We start from the raw sequence: 17,625 nt of genomic DNA on the forward strand, positions 1-17,625 counted from the left end.
GACGCACGCCTTTTGACGTGTCTACATTTAAGGCTGATTGTCTCCGCTCAACACGTTCGACGCCGAGCTCAGCGGATGTTCTGGAACGAACCTGTGAGCAGTACTTAGACTTGGAGACCACCTGGAGCAGCTTCATGATTGGCTGAGACTGAGAAACCAATGGGGTCACAGCGTGAATGACAGCAGTGAACTCCTGACCTGGACTCACTCCTACAGAAGAATGCAAATAAAAAAATGAGAAAAAAAATATTTAAGTGATATAATGGGTAACTTAAGCAAAATAATTGGATAGTTATTTACAGGTAGGGTGTTAAGGGTTAAGAATTTGGGATGAGGGACAAGACGTTAGATGTAGTTTTGTGTTCTAGCCTGCGCGTGTGTGTGTGTTCCATACCCAGGTTCAGGTAGAAGAAGGGGAAATGGGCCAGGTGTGTGGAGTACTCTGGTAACACCAGCAGCCCCCCTGGTAGAGAGTTCCACATGTACCTGTTCCTGGATACATGGGAGAACACACGGTCCTTTATGATCTGCAGGAGGGAGAGAGGAAGGATGGATGAGAGAAAAAAAAGGACATAAGAGAAATATCCCGATTTCAACTTCCAATCTACTGTTTATTTCTCACTATAGCATAACTAGCATGCACTTCCCAACCCCGGACACTAGGTGTCAGTGTAGGATAGATAGGGACAGTAAATGTAATTCTAACCAGCCTTATCCCAAACATGAACCTGAGGGTGAATGCCGTCTCCCTGGAGGAAACGACCCCTCACTACTAAGCTGCTTATCACCCACATCCAGAGGGGCCTGTGTGTCCTGTCATGAATATTTTTATGTTAGTGTGTATATGGAAGTGTGTGTCTTTCTGTGCTTGTGTATTTGTGTGTGGGCTTTTATGTTTGTGTGTGTCCGTCTATGTGTGTGTATGACATTATATGTATGTCTGTCACACACGTGTGTGTGTGCTCACCTCCAGAGTGGTGAGGACTATTTTGTCCACAGAAGAGAAGTAGGCCTCCCACAGAATCTGTGTCCGCTGCCTCAGAGCCAGCACTCGCTCATTCCCAACTGCTCGCACTGTGGACGGAACCTGGACAGATAGACAGGCAGACAGGCAGGAAGGCAGACAGACAGACAGGAAGGCAGACAGACAGACAGACAGGAAGGCAGACAGCCAGACAGACAGGTATTTAGAATACTTTATCCAGACATCCAGTAACATCCTATACATCCCCTTCCTACACCCAGCTATTCCAGTGAGGGTCTGATTAAGATTCACCAGATTTACCAGAGATCTAAACACCCCATTAGCCCCCCATGTCAGCCTGGGAGTAGGACTCATTCTACCCTGGTAACAGTCAGTCTTGGCCTGCTATCTTGGGACCTCCACCTCTATCCCTCCTTCTCTGTCAATGTTCACCTTTCACTACTTCATCAACTGTCTGATGTCTGATTGGACATGTTAACCTCAAATATCTGCTATCTTATGCCCCTCAAAACTCAATTTCCACATCCTTAACCCCTGACACGACCTGTGGTGTGAGCGTGTGTGTGTTTGCTTGAGTAAATCACATTTCAATTTAGCCAATTCTGTCAAGGTGTGAAAAAATCCCTTGTGTTTTTAGGGCTTCCTTTCAGTTGATGGAATGTCAGTTCCAGCCTTGACAGACTTCAAATGGAATGGATCCAAGCTCTGTGGTATACTGGTGGAACAAGCTAAATGTGTGCGAGTGTGTGTGTGTGTGTGTACCGGTTCTGTGTGTGTGAGTGTGAGTGTAAAAAAAATGACTAAATGTAAATGTAACTGAGTGAGGGTGTGTAAAAGCAGGCCTATGCGTACATGTGTATGTAAATGTCTGTCTGCATGTAAATAAATGAGCGTGTGCGTGTTACCTGCAGCAGTAGTCTCTCATCTCCTTCGATGACAGCCTGATTCCACTGGATGACATCAGAGAAGGGCAGCTCCCAGCCGTTGCTGAGCAACACCGGTATACAGGCAGCCTATATACACACACAAATGCACACGCACACACACATGGAAATTAATTAGTAGGTAGGATATCCAATTGATCCTTGTTGTCTCAGTATTGGATCAACAGGATAGTCTTCAAATGCTAATCTGAGTTTATAAAAACAACATCATAGCTAGCTCTTTGATAGGGCATGTGTAGCATGTGTGTATATCTCAGACCTCTTACAATTACACACATCCATTAGGTCACTGAGGTCTGCGGACAAGCTACTTTTGTACACTCCCTGGTCACGCTGTATACGTACAGGTGATAGAGCCTTTGCAGTTGCTGGTCTTAGGCTGTGGAATCAGCTTCCCCTTTCTATCAGGCAGACTCCTTCATTGTCTGTTTTTAAATCCAACCTCGGTCAGCCTTGCTGTGTTAGAGTGTGCTTAATGAATAAAATGTACTTACTCACTTACTTACTTACTTACTTACTTGTAAGTTACTTAGTGTGTGACTGTGTTAGTGTGTGTGCATGCATGTGTGCTTGTCTGTGTATATAATAGTGTATGCTTGTGTGCATGTGTGTGTGGTATGTGTATGAAACTCTTGGGAGGCTGAATGAGTCAGAGCTCATATCTCTCCAGACCCAGAGGGCCCAAGGGGCCCTTGAGATACACACACACACACACACACTCACATACACTCACACTGAGTGGAAACCTAGTCCGCTAATTAAGTACACTGTGAGGAGAGCATGAAAGGGTAAGGAAAGAGAGAGTGATAGAGGAATAAGTAAACACTTTCTGTAGAGAGGATGGGGGAGAGGGGGAGAAAGGAGGGGGAGGGTTGTCAGTGCTCGCGTGTGCATGAGAGGGAGGTAGAGGGAGGAAGGGAGATACAGGAGTACGAGAACGAGGGGGGGTGGGGGAGGGGGCCTTCATGCCTTATTGAAGATGAGTTTGATGTTGCATATCCCCTTGTTTACAGACAGCTTTTTGATGTTGTTCTACTTTTCTTTTTTAGATCCCTCCGTCGTTCCCTCGCTCCCTTCCTCCAAGACTGTGGTCTGAGTGGTGATGAGTTTATATTTTTTTCAGTGTTTCGTATTATTTTCTAATTAAATCACTGGAGAGAGAGAGAGACGGAAAGAGAGGGAGGGAGAGAAAGGAGAGAGAGAGACTGACAGAGAGAGGGAGAGAAAGAGAAGGAGGGAGAGAGAGAGAGAGAGAGAGAGAGAGAGAGAGAGAGAGAGAGAGAGAGAGAGAGAGAGAGAGAGAGAGAGAGAGAGAGGGGGAGAGAGGGAGGCGTCTCCAGTCAGAGATCAAACAGTCTTCTCCCTCTGGCGCTGAGACGCTTCAGTGTTTCATCAGAGACCAGACTGGCTACAGGACACCCAGGAACACACACACACACACACACACATACACACACATACACACACACGCATGCAAACCCACATAGGCATGACACATACAGATGTACTCACACAAACAGAGCACATGTAAAGCTCCAGGTAAAAGGGTCACAGCCAGAATGACAAGGCCTCCATAAACAAGGGGAAGCCTGGAGCTTGCTTAATTGCCCTCCCCCACCCCCTCTGGGGTGCTTTGAAACAGGCTGACTGTCAAATGTATTCCCCTGCCTGGTTATCAGAGGTGCTCAGCATGTGGGCATATGTGTCTGTTGTTTTTAGGTTGCTCTGGTTAAGAGATGATGAGAGAGAGGTATTGGGATGCTGTGTGAGTGTATGTATGTGTGAGTGTGTATGTGTGTGTTTGTGTGTGTGGGCGCGTGCACATTGGAAACCTGGCAGTCAGTTTCCTACCACACGGGTAATTGCCAGTTCTTTTGTGGGCTTGGTTGGCAGGGAAAGAAAAAAAAGATCTTGCAAATCTTAAAGAAAACTGAATGAAAAACCCAAAGACTCAGAAAATACAAAGAGAAAATAGAAAGAGATACAGAGAATGAGAGAGAGAGACAAAGATGGATAGTGTGGAGGAGTGAGTTAGTAGTGCAGGAGAGAGTGTGGCTGCCAAGCCTTGTGTTGAGAGGTTTTGTCCATTCAGCAGTGTGTCAGGCTGGCACCCCTATAGAAGCTTCCGGACCTTTCACTTTCACTCTCAGACCCTTGAGAGAAATTGTGAGAGTGTGTGTGATGTGTGTGTGGTGAGTGTGTGTACGTGTGGTGTGTTGGTGTCTGTGTTGTGTGTCTGTGTATGTGGTGTGTGTGTGTGTGTGTGTATGTGTGTGTGTACCTGTAGAGACTCCAGGAAGCGGAAGGACCCCAGGCGTCGTCCCCGAGGCACCAGACAGAAGGTGGAGTTGTGGAGCAGCTCCTGGTAGTCAAACCTGACAGAGGAGAGAGACACAAAGAAAGAGAATGACTTCTAGTACCTTACCTTGCCTGTACTCCAGGCACAGAAAGCAGTTGAAACCTCCCATTTCAACAAAGGAACAGCAGCAGTCCAGTTAATGTAACTATCAGTGTGATTGTCCTGGGATGTAAGTGGTGCCCTGGCCCAGTGGCTCTCTGGGGGAGAGTGCGTATCACCAAGGTACTGCCTTTCTGTCTCTCTCTCCCCAACTGTCTCTAGAAATGAAGCTGAACAAAGGACTTATGGTGTATGAAGATTATTCAGAACTATAACAATTCAGCATACACACAGCAAACCAATTAACATGTGGTGTTATAGCAAAGTTTCTGACCTCATTGTGTGCGTGTGTGTGTGTTGTAGCTTGTTTCCGTTCTTCCGTGAGGCGATGGTGTGAAATATGGGGGTCATTAATCTCCCCTGCATGTCTACTGTGTACTGTTGCATACACAGTATTCACACGTCCAGCATCCAGCCCCCTTCCTCTGGCCTCTCCTTTTGTCTCCTTGGTTTCTCTAAGGTACCTGTCTGGTCCATTTCTCTGTGCCCTGATCTCTCTTCCTATTTTCTCTGTGCAATGGTCTCTCCTTATTTTTTGTTTATTTTTTTGTTCTCTCTGGTCTTTCTCTCTGGTCTCTCTGGTCTCTCTCTCTGGTCTCTCTCTCTGCTCTCTCTGGTCTCTTTGGTCTCTCTCTCTGGTCTCTCTGGTCTCTCTCTCGCGTTGGAATCATGTATTGTAGATGCTGACATTGATAAGGATTTTGGTATGTGGTGTTTTGAACGGGTACCACATTGTGTACTGTTGTACTGTATAGAAAATATACACTCCCATTATACACCCCCGGCACAGGCTTATTTCCAAGAACTCTCTAACTCCCCCCCCCCACACACACACACACTAGAGGCAGGGGAATAAAAGGCAGCATTGTTTTACATAAACTAAACGATTATGTTGTTGTTGTGGCTGTTTTTCCACCTGTTGACAGACCTTAACCATTACTGCTGAAACTGCATCCTGTGTGAGTGAGAGTGAGAGAGAGAGTGAGAGAGATAGAGAGGGAGAGAGAGTGTAAAAGATTGTTGTAGCCACTCTTGTCTGTGTCTAGAACCCCCAGCGTGAAGCGATGCTGCCCTGCTTCCTGCCTCTCCGGGCCAGCCAGCTGATTTGTCTGCTGCCGCTTTTTTAATGAGCAACTTTTCTTAAAGGCACGGAGCAACTACATCATTTATCAGCAGTTTGTTTTCCAAGAACAAATGACTGCTGTTCAATTCCCTCTCAACTAACTGTCCCGCTGGCTTTTCCCTCAAATTAACTCTACTCCCTTCTTATGTCTTCCCTCCCTCCCTCTCTTTCTCTCTCTCTCTTTCTGTCTCATTCCATGAGTGTGACTGTGGGTAGTAGTGTGTGTGAGCTATTCCAATGTTACTGTAATGTACTGAAGCATGAGACTAGAGCCAATCGTTTAAGAGAATGTGCGCATGATGTGCCTGAATGGATGTTTTGTAAGGTACCTGTGTGTGTGTGTGTGTGTGTGTGTGTGTGTGGGGTTATTCCGATAACAGCCATATACTGTAGATAAATCCATGCATTATCACTGTCTACACACGTGTGTATGAGTGCTGCAGAAACTCTGCTTGGCTCTGATCTTCTGGGTCCCTGAGGGACAGAAGTTATTAAATATTAAACATCAAATACGGAAGAAATCCATGTTGGAGCAAAAGAGGATCTAATCACGCATGAGAGGCGACACACACGCAAGCAGTCAGACACGTACACAGACACACACACACACACACACAGCTGAGGCTGAGATGCTTAATACAAATGTCATGTAGTCTGGTGCACCCTGACTCACTCGATCTGCGAGCTTGTTTAATCGACAAATGAGTGTCCATCTATGTGCGTGTGTGTGTGTATGTGTGTGCCTTAGGGAGAGACAGAGAGAAAGAGACAGTCACCTGAGTTCACCTGTTTCCAGCCCCTCTCTCTCTCTCTCTTCTATCTACCTGTTTCCAGCCCCTCTCTCTCCCTCTCCCTCTCCCCTCTCCCTCTCCCTCTCCCTCTCCCTCTCCCTCTCCCTCTCCCTCTCCCTCTCCCTCTCCCTCTCCCTCTCCCTCTCCCTCTCCCCTCCCCCTCCCCCTCCCCCTCCCCCCTCTCCCTCTCCCTCTCCCTCTCCCTCTCCCTCTCCCTCTCTCTCTCTCTCTCATTCTTTTCTCATTCTGCTGCTGTTAAGCCTTGCTCCCTCCCCCTCGACATCCCTCTCCCCTTCCAATCGCAGGTCTCTGTGCAAAACGCTGATAGGCTGGCGAAGGAAAGACTATCGACCAGATGGAAGGGAGAAGGGAGGGGCCTGGTTTCTGATGGACAGCAGCGGCTGGTCTGTAGATCCCCACCCCATTATGCGCAAAGGTCAGATGTCAATAGACTGTGTGTGTCTGTGTGTGTGCGGCTTGGGACCAGGTATATAGATTAGCTGTCATGGTACAATAGTGCTAAGTGGCCACTGTCGATACTGTGTATGCTCTTTTCACCTCAGCGAGCACACACACATGAAATAACATCCGTCAACACCCACTATGTACCACAGTATTAAAACTGTCAAAGTGCATCCCAGTGATGGAAGATCAGGTCATATTGAATATTGTCTGATTGAAGACAGGAAGTCAGAATTTATCTCCATACTAAATGAACTATGGGCACAGCCTAAAAGGCGGCCCACAACTATCCTGCAGTGGGCCAAAGAGAAAGGGCGGAGGAGGAGGAGAGTTTTGGAGGAGGTCGGAGGGTGGGGAGGGCTGGGGCGGAGGGAGGGTAGAAAGGGAACACGGGATGTGGCCAGCTGTCTCAGCTGTCCAGAGCGAGGAAGGTGGCTCGGAGAGAGCGATGGAGAGAGAGTCACAGACTTTGTGCTGTCTGCAGGCTTTGGGTAGAGACCGACAGAGATTGGGAGAGATACAGAAAGGGGGGGGGGGGTGTAAATACATGGACAGAAAACAGAGAATGGAAGTGATAGAGAGAGAGGTGGAGAGAGACAGAGGACAGGGAGAGAGAGATGGAGGACTGAATACACAGTTTGGGTTTCAGCTTGTGGAGGAATAAAGACCTCTAGTATCTTATTACATTAAACTAACAGAGAGAGAGACAGAAAGAGACAGAGGGGGGGGAGAGAGAGAGAGAGAGAGAGAGAGAGAGAGAGAGAGAGAGAGAGAGAGAGAGAGAGAGAGAGAGAGAGAGAGAGAGAGAGAGAAAGGAAGGAGGAAGAAGATGCATTTGTGTGTGTGCGTGCATGTGTGTGTGTGGTGTGTGTGTGCGTGTGTGGGCTGGTTCCAGTGGTCAATGCCAGGAATGATAATAACATCTCTAATCTGTGACTCTTCTCTTCCCTTTCTTTGTCCTGTCTCTCCATTCTTATAATCTCTGTGAATGTGTCCATGTGTGTGTTAGAATGCATGTGAGTTAGAATAGCTCATCGGGTGCATTAATGTGTGTGTGTGTGTGAATATGTGTTTTTCACTAGTGTATCTGTGTTTGTGTGTGTGCACATGTCACGGTGTGTGCAGATGTCTAATCTGATCTTCTGTCTGTCGTTTTCTTTTTCCTAGGCTCCCCCCCACTACTCTCATTTTACCTCATATCTATTCCTCCTCCCACCTCCAACAACTGTTGTGGCAGACGGAAAGAAAAACCTGTTCCTTCTCTCCCCCTCCCTGCCTGTCCCTCACTCTCTCTATCACTTCCTGTCGCTCACTCTCTCCCCCTCCCTCCCTGTCCCTCACTCTCTCTATCACTTCCTGTCGCTCACTCTCTCCCCCTCCCTCCCTGTCCCTCACTCTCTCTATCACTTCCTGTCCCTGACCTTCTCTGTGTGTCAGATGTTCCTCGTGAGTCAGGGCTGAAACAGGACTGATTCGAGCTGCCTCACACACAGCTACCTCACATCGACCTGCCTCACATCCAGCTGCCTCACACCCAGCTGCCTCCAGCCCATGCCCTGAAAATGTATGAATCTTCGCTAAGGATGAGAGAATACTTAAATATTGTCGTCTTTCACCATGTGCGTGTGTGTGAGTGTGTGTGTTTAGTCTGATGCCAATGTGCAGCGATTCCACTCAGCCTGCAGACCTGCCTCAGAATCTTACAGAGCGGTCAGAACCACACACACATACACATACATACACACACATACCAGCTCATATTCTCTCTGCAATTTGTTCCGGACTTTGCGTATCCAAATAATCCACAGTCCTCCGTGTCATGACACCCAGCTCTTTATCTATTTGAGTGTGTATGTGTTTTTGTTTTATTAATCTGCTCTATACAGCCCCTCTCCCCCCCACCCTCCTTCTCTCATCCTCCTTACTCTCTCCATCCCTCCATCCCTCACTCTATCTCTCCCTCCATGTTAATTACACAGAGACGAGGATAAAGCCACTAAGCCGTGTAATCTGGACGGATACGACCCGACCACCAAGCTGATCCCTTAACACTATTACTTACACTTCAACCTGGCACACACACATAACTCACTCCTGAACCTGACATAATGACACATTTACACACTCAGGCACACGACTCACTCTCCAACCTGCCATGCCACACACATGCACCTACTATACACCCCCACACGTGCCCTGCTCATTCTCACCCTCACAGGCAGCTGAGAGCCACCGGAAACATCATCATGTGATGGTATATATAGAAATGAGAGCACAGCTGTCCATTAGTATAAAAGCACAGACGGAGGCTACAGGCAGATCGAGTGCCAGTCCTGTTCCTGTGGGGGGGGGGGGGGGGGGGGGGGGGGGGGCTGGTACAAGTTGAGAGGTAGTGGGGGGTGCGGGTGGTGATGGGGGAAGGCGGTGTCCGGGAAAAGTGTTAAAAGGTATCAAAAGAGGAGGTAGGGAGACCAACAAAGAGAGAGAGAGATAGCTGGTGGTGCAGAGGGGAATTCAGGGTGGAGGTCAAAAACTGTGTGCATCACTGCTGTTTTGTTATGTGAGCGACCCGGGACAATCAATTAAGAACATTGGGGCCAGAGCAAAAGGACGGAGGGGAAGGTTGCAGTGATCGATGATAAGAAAGAGAGAGAATGCACAGGATACACAGACAGAGGGGGAGGGTATAGCTCAGAGGGTAAGAGGTCACAGGTTCAACAGGGTACCCCTTGTACTGTACATGCTTTGGAGAAAGTGCCTGCAAACTGAATACATGACTGAAATGAAGAGTAGAAGTGATATGTTTTTCCATAGAACAGAAATGAAAGTCAAGGCTCCTCTTCCCGGGGTGCTGTGCTGGAAGTTACTGGAGCTCGAGCATGACTGATGTGAAATCTGGGTTTCTGGGCATAAATATAGAGTTCTCTCTCTCACACACATATACAGTACCAGTCAAAAGTTTAGGAAAATGTGTCCAAACCTTTGACTGGTACTGTATACACACACACACACTCTCTAGATAGCTTTCACACAAACATACAAACCGCACACTTCCTTTCTCCATAGTCTCTCACAGAGAGAAGTAAAAAATGAACTTGAATAATTGTTTATTACAAAATAAATATGTTGTTCGCTCTTTAATGACTTGTATAAAAATATATTAATTTGTATTTTCTTACACCTATAAATTAATGCAATTCAAAGATCTTGCCATGCCAATAAAAAGCACCATTAAATTCTATTGAATTTGAAGAAAGAGAGGGAGAGGGAGAGGGGGAGAGAGAGAGAGAGAGAGAGAGAGAGAGAGAGAGAGAGAGAGAGAGCGAGAGAGAGAGAGAGCGAGAGAGAGAGAGAGAGAGAGCAAGCTTTGAGAGAATTGTGATCACACGTCAACTTTTTGTTTTCTTTGAGGAAAAACCCAAGATGAATTATTTATAAAGAATTTACACATCAATGACAGTTTTACCCCCTTAAGGTTTTCCTGCTTCCAAACCAGTAAGCGTTGGTAGCTCACACATCAGTGTGTGTCCATGTGTGTGTGGAGGCTGTATGTGTGTGTGGAGGCTGCATGTGTGTGTGTTTGTGTGTGCGTGTGTCTACCACTTCTAAAATAACAAAGGGAGCCATTCTCCAGCCAAGTCCCTCAGCAAGATGAGTGAAGGCAACTGCCACCATCCCATAGCACTTCAATAGAAACCACCCACCCTTAGCATGCACACACCAACATTCAATTTATCAGTAGACCACCTATAGACCACCGACAAAACACACCAGTCCAGAAGCATCAAAAGAAAAGAGTCTTACACATTTCAAAAACGTCGTTAAGACTATTCTGGTTCTGAGCAAATACGGCGGCATGTTCAGAAGCTTCAACACACACTGCCGGCAGCTGAACCAATAGGGAGGTCTCCTCTTCTCCCCATGCAAGCCCAGGTGGAGGCACAATAGTCGGAAATATCCACAGGAACTTAGTGTCCTTGTTAGAAGTCGTCATTGAGTACAAAGGACAGGTGGACAAAGTAGTTATGGCTTCTGTCAGACAATACATCTCTACTGCTAACTCTCTAATGTCACTAAGGGTTAGCTGTCAACAGAATGTAGCGTTCTGTAATATAAATAGTGTAATCAAGAAGTTTACACCATGAGTCCAGTTCACTTCAACAAGCTCTTCTGGTAACATTGTAACCTAGTACTTACCAATCTCTCAATCATTCTGGCTTTAAATGATCCTGTCCCCAACTATCCACGACCTGACACCAGAACAATGTTTGAAAGAGTTCTTCTCAAACAGCTGCAAGGGCGACGCAACAAAACAATCTTTCTATATGATACAATATGTACGTACAAACAATAGGGGTTTTTCTGTTTTTGAGGGAGGGGTGATAAACAGTTCAAGAAGCACTGTTCCATTGGAACATGTCATGACGAAGCCACCATTCTCAACCATGCACATCTCACGTTCGCCCCTCCATCTGATCTGGCACACATCCAGTCACGTGTCATCTGTTTATCATGTCCACTTTGTTTATCATGTGCGTGATATTCTGATAGTCTTTTTTACAAGAAAGCCTTCATACCCTCTAACGAAAGACCAGCTTTCTTCGATCTAATATTGACCCTATGTTTGAAAACTATTGGTGTAGTAAGGTTCATCGATCCTACCCTTGACTGATCACATTAGCATTCCCAGACGGTCGGCTGTGCGCCCCGCCCCACCAGAACAGGATGTTGAGCTGATAAGAGGAGGCAGGCTTCTGCAGGACCTGGGTGTTCTGTCTGACCCCAGCAGCTGCAGGACATTTGGAGTTAACAAAGTCCTAACGTCTGCTGACTCCAGGTCTAGCTCAGCTCCCCCCTTGGATGTGCAGAAAATATGGGACCCTCATTTCGAATGGACCAATAAGCCTTTTCACTCGTGAAGGAGAGGGGAGGTGAGGAGAAAACAGGAGAGGAGATGAGGGGCAGAGGAGAGGACAAACCCAGAAACAGAGTTTCTAAAGCATAAAGAATGGCATAGAGCTGATGTGTTGCTTCGATAAGGCTCATCCAAATCACTTGAGAGGGACAAAAAAAACAAGAGAGAGGGAGAGAGACAGACAGAGAGAGTAAGAGGGTGTCAGAGAGAGGGGAGAGTTACAGAAGAGAGCTCAGTAGGGGTGGAGAGATGAAATACTATGAAACGTTTTCAGCCAACAAGCTTGTGTGGACATCCATCAGCAAGGAAAAGGGTGACAGGTCATCAGGTCACCCACCACACTTCTCCTGTTTTATGATTCTGACACAGCCACTTCTGCTGCGCTCTCATCCGTTAAGACCCCACCCTTGCCTGGGAGCTGTCTGTGTGAGTGTGTGTGTGTGTGTGTGCGTGTGTGTGTGTATGCAAGTGTCTGTGCAAGAAAGATTTGTGTGTGCAAATATGCACCAACAGTTCTGCTTGTGTGTGTATGTGTGTGTGTGTGTGTAAGCACGAGCGATGCCGCGAGTTCCCCTTCGACACCACCGAAGCGGCGACAAGAAACACATTGCTGCATTTTGGGTCTTGATTAAATCCTTAAAATATGCAAGTCGTCTACATAAGCTGCTCACTGGTCTGTGCACAATCTTTCTAGGCAGAAAGATTACAGTTTCTTTGTCATGTGGTACCCCAACCGCATCACATTTCAACCCTAATACTTTACACTCCAGGGACTACACAAGCGTTCAGTCAGTTGTGCAGTGTGCTTACGTAGGCCTACACAACACAACCTCACCAGTTCACCACTCATGTTCTACTTAGTACCGGTATTATTAGAGTTATTATCGCCGCGGTTACAGCTAAATCTAATTGGCACCGTTGCAGAAAAAAAAGTTTGGTGAGTTTCCCAGAATGTTCAGCTTAAGGTTCTGCTTCGTACCACGTCAGTCCTGCAGTGTGGTGTGGTCAGTACAGCCTGGTGGATGAGGTGGTGCGTGCTGCAGCAGTGTTCTGTGTTGGAGTCTGAGGACCTGGCCAGAGAGGGCAGCTCAGTCTCAGTCTCAGTCACACACTAGGTGTTACTGCTAATCTGAGGGAGACAGGTGGTGGGCGCAGGTGTGTGTGTGTGTGTGTGTGTGTGTGTGGGAGCATGTGGCATGGGTGTGTCTGTGTCAACACAGATAAGACAAATCCATCCCATAGACAGGTCCAGGTAACAACACAGTGTGTGTGTGTGTTTGTATTGGCAGTATAACGGTGCCTGTATTTGTACCAAACCGGTACGGACGTCATGGTCCGATGCATGCAGTCTGCTCGTGGCTGGATAAAGCAAATGGCAGATTGTCCACACTCCAAATGTAAAACAGGAATTTAAGCCCAAGCATCTCAAAAGGCGTTTGTGAACAGGTGACAGATGTTTGTGAGCAGATCTACATAAAGTTTGGGCTGTGGCATTGAAGTAATATGAAAAGAATTTGGAAGCATTTGGAATTTGTAGATTTGTCCTCTTGTACCGATCTCATATCAAACCGTGACCCCAAAAGGCCAGACAGTACTGACCCAGGACTTCTGTGGACCGTTACACCCCTCGTTAGAATAAGTAGAAGAGAGAAACACACAGAGACAGAGAGGAGGGGGAGAATGTGTGTGTGTGTGTGTGTGTGTTTATATATCGAATGGCATTTTAGCTCACCCGGGCACCTAAGCAGGCTCTAGCCACACATATACACACACCATCAGCTATGGATCCACTAAGAGAGGAGGCTTATGTGAACCACACTCAAGCACACACAAACACACACACAAAATGGCCTATGTACACACATTCCATGCATTATCTAAAAAACATTCCATACAACTCTGTGTGACCCCAATGATTCCACAATCAACACACTGTATATCTTCCCCTCCCCCCCACAGACACACACGCATACACTCACACACCCAGAGGCCCGTGTGGAATGTGTAGCGCCCCCGGAACAAGCTGTTGTGTGTGAACGTGTGTGTGTGTTTATGTATGGAATGCTTCCCCAGCTGTAAAGTTTGTGTGACCTAACCTCTGTGACCGCCCCCCGTGGAGCAAAAGGGGGCACTGTTCATTTCATAGACCATCCTTTAAAGGGCTGCATCCTCCATTGGCCAGCTGCTGACCTGTAACTGTACAGTTTATAAGTGTGTGACTGTACCGTCCCTTTAAGGATCAGATAGTGACCTTTAGCCAGCCCATAAATCAGCATGACTGAAAAAAGAGGTTTGAAGTGTCTCAGGCCTGTCTTTTCACAGACAGGAAGAGGTCACACAGACTAACGTCTCAGGCATCCATGAACTCTGACCCTAACACCCCTTTAAAGGGCCAGTTGCTAGGTTTTAGCAGACCACCAGTGACCTGAGAGAAGGACCGCAATGAGTCATGTTTCCAGTGTACACAGTCTGAGAGATGTACACACATGCAAACACTTGAAAACACCCAAACACACGCACAACACCTTTTGGTCAGCAGATTTTGTGTGGACATCGATATGTTTGCTCACAAACAAACACACGCACCTTCTCTCACACACACACACACACACACACACACACACACACACACACACACACACACACACACACACACACACACACACACACACACACCCTCTCTCTCAAATGGCCTCCTGCAGCCTTATTGAGCATCTGTCCTGCGTGTCTTCCACTGAGTGGCTCTTTCATCCACCACACAGAGGACCCAGTGTAGTTCAGTCTGGCTCTGCTCCCGTCTCTCCAGAATATTCTTCCAGCGCAGAGACGGCACGCTGCTAAACACCACGACCACACACACCAACATTGCCTTAAGCAACCCGGTACCTCTCTTACCCTCTGTGGAGACCCCTCTACCTCAGACCTCAACGCAGCCCTTCTCCTATTGTCCATCCATTTCTCCCCCTGCACAGACCCAACTTATCTCCTGTCCACTCTTCTCCTCCCCCACCCCTGTCTTGTGAGTGTTGCATGAATATACAGTTCCTGTTGCTCACATGCCTGGTCTATTTCCAGCTATAGGCCTGGTGCTGAGACAGAAGAAGAGAAAGAGAGAGAGGATGTGTAATGTATGATTTGTGAGTAAATATACCAAACACTTTCCTGGCGTGATATGGATTAGCGAACCCCAAGGGGTGACATTAATACCATGTACATGTGCACGTTTGTATATGTGCGGTGAGGAAAGAAAGTATACGGGTGCCCCCCCCCCCCCTCCACCCCCCCCCCCACACACACAGATGTTAATTCAAAGGGGAGAGACAGACACAACAGCAGACCGCTAGACTGAAGGGCGAGAGACAGACTGGCTTGCACCAATTAGTCGAATCTGCACCCAACCCCTCTCCCCTTATCACCATGGTTACGGTGTTAAATCACATCTGTCCAAATCCACGACACCTACAGTCGCTCCCACCTTGTCACGAACACACACACACACAAACGCTCACACTCACACACCAACACACAGCAGAAGTACACAGCATGGACCAGGACAGCTGAAGGAGATGAGCGCTATTTGCTCCAAACCAAGGCTTTGAACTGGTTCAGGGAACGAACATCGCAAACCAGAAACAATCCCTATTTTCCTAGGAACAAAACCAAAACTGTTAGATATGTTTTATGTTCTGGAACAGTCAAGTTTCTTTGAAACAATAATATCCATATGGTTAATACCATAATTATTTGGTCTGTCTGTCTGTGACTTGATGGTCCAGAGAACCGGGCACGTATGAAATAGACACACTAGATAGATACAGCTATACTGCTTAAGACCCAAGGAAGTGAAGTCGACTGTGGAGTTGTTTGGATGAACATCTTGCACCCAAAAATTATATAACTCTGCATGTTGATCTGCATTAAGCGAGGGAGTCATGGATCTCTCGAGAACAGGCACTGCACTAGTACACTGAACAGCAGACGTTAATGATCCACATCTCACACTCTCTCTTAAACCCACACATACATGGTAGCTTATCCTTCTGTCTCTTCAGCATTAACTACCATATTCCATTAACACATGCTGGCTAGAGAGGAACAAACGCCCACACACACACGCCCACACACACACACGCACAGGGAGCCTCCTTGTGGGTGCTGTAATTAGCAGCACAGTTAATTAGACACAGAGCTCAGAGTGATGAACTCTCCTGCTGAGCAACTTTCTTGAAGCACTTCACCCGAGGAGAATAGGACTAGAGCAGCACACACACACACACGCACGCACACACACACGCACGCACGCACACACACGCACAAACACACACACACGCACGCACGCACAAACACACACACACACTTCAACCTTCAATTGCACTTTATTCAGCGGTGAAGGTTTAGTTAAAACCGTGAAGAGGAATTGAATAATGATTGAATGACTCCTGTAAGATGAAGTCCCAGTAGTGAGAATGGAGATGAGGAGAGGACGCCTGAAGACTGCTGTCCCCAAAGATCTTAGTAGACATATCCCTCCTACTTTCTCTCATTCTCTCTACCTCACTCTGTCTCTGTCTTCTTCTCCCGCCCTCCCTCCTTCCCCTCCTCCTTCTCGCCCAATCTTCCTCCCTCTCTCCCTCACTCCCTGACTCCCTGACTCTGTCTTTCTCTCCCCTGCAGAGAGAAACTGATGACATTGCTCAGCTGCTGTCCGTCATCCTCTCCTCCCTCGCCAGGACGCCTCTCCTTCCTCCGGGTGTGTGAGGATAGCTTCCCCTTGTTATTCCCTCCGACTCATCCTTCAATTTCCCGTCTGTTGCTGGCACCGGCCGGATGGCCCAAGATGGGGGTGTGGCTCGTCTTCCATCAGAGTTCTTATTGGGTGGGGTGAAGGTAGAAGGCGGGAGGTCGGTGGTCCCCAGAGATCCTGGACAGACAAGAGTGAGCAGCAGAGCGCCACGCCCCTCCAAACCCCGCCTTTGAGGCGAACAGCTGAGAGATTAGTGGTTAATCGAGCCTGACGAGTTGACGGACAGGCTGGGAACAGACCCAGAGCCAGTCGGAGGTTCGTTCTGCCAGTGGCACAACACTCAAAACTGATAGGGTGGGTTCTGTGATCGTTAACAAAGCCACTGTCTGGATATTGCTGACATGTAGCTTCCAGACATGAGAGTTTCTCGTCCGGGCTGGCGTGACCTTAGTGGAGGCCTCTGCAGTAGGCACGCAGAGGAAACGACAATGGGGGATGTCAATTTACTTGTCAATAGTTGCTTTCATGTAGTATAGAATGAGAACATTGAAATCCATATAGAGAATTGAGAAGGCTCGCTGTGGTCGGAGAGATACGACGCATCAGAAGGTCACCACGGAGACGATTAGCATGTAGCATTTTCCAAATGTCATGCTTTGTCTGGGAACACAAACTCGCAGTCCGCTGTGACATGAACAGATAAAAGACCCCACCCCCCACCCCACCCCACCCCCCTATTGGCTATGCCACCACACACTCCATGTCACCTTTCAACCTCTCTCTCCGTCTCCCCGGTGAGAGGGCTCATGTCTAGCTCTCTCCAGTCAAACACAAACACCACCTCCTTTGATAATTGCATCAAACAGTCCTTTCCCTTGCCTTGAAAGACATGCAAATACCCCTCCCTCTCTTCAAGCAGACAGGGAAAGTCGTATCAAAGGAGGCAGACTTGTGTAGGTTCACCTGTCGTTTTGTTTATGAATATAGGTGTCAGTTTACAAGAAGGAGGCTCAGGCAATGTGACTGCAGTCTATTTCATTACTGTTCCTCCTCTTCGTCCCTTCTCTCTCCCTCCTTCTCTCTCCCTCTTTCTCTCTCCCTCCTTTTCTCCCTCCATCTCTCTCCCTCCTTCCCTCCTCTCTCTGCTGTAAGGCCAGTTGCTTTAGGCACAGCTGAGCAGGAAGCGTGAGAGGAAGCTTAATT

General features: G+C 47.6%; 1 protein-coding gene across 1 annotated transcript in view; it reads right to left on the minus strand.

Moving 5' to 3' along the window:
- The window catches only part of LOC124467423 (exostosin-1c-like), a 35,597-nt gene that overhangs the window by 1,940 nt on the left and 16,032 nt on the right, over nucleotides 1-17,625 (minus strand). The window contains 5 exon segments of the mRNA XM_047019705.1: nucleotides 92-210; nucleotides 395-527; nucleotides 968-1,087; nucleotides 1,891-1,998; nucleotides 4,211-4,304. Coding sequence (XP_046875661.1) covers nucleotides 92-210; nucleotides 395-527; nucleotides 968-1,087; nucleotides 1,891-1,998; nucleotides 4,211-4,304 — 574 coding nt within the window.

This window comes from Hypomesus transpacificus, chromosome 4, assembly GCF_021917145.1.
Source record: "Hypomesus transpacificus isolate Combined female chromosome 4, fHypTra1, whole genome shotgun sequence".
Lineage (NCBI taxonomy): Eukaryota > Metazoa > Chordata > Actinopteri > Osmeriformes > Osmeridae > Hypomesus > Hypomesus transpacificus.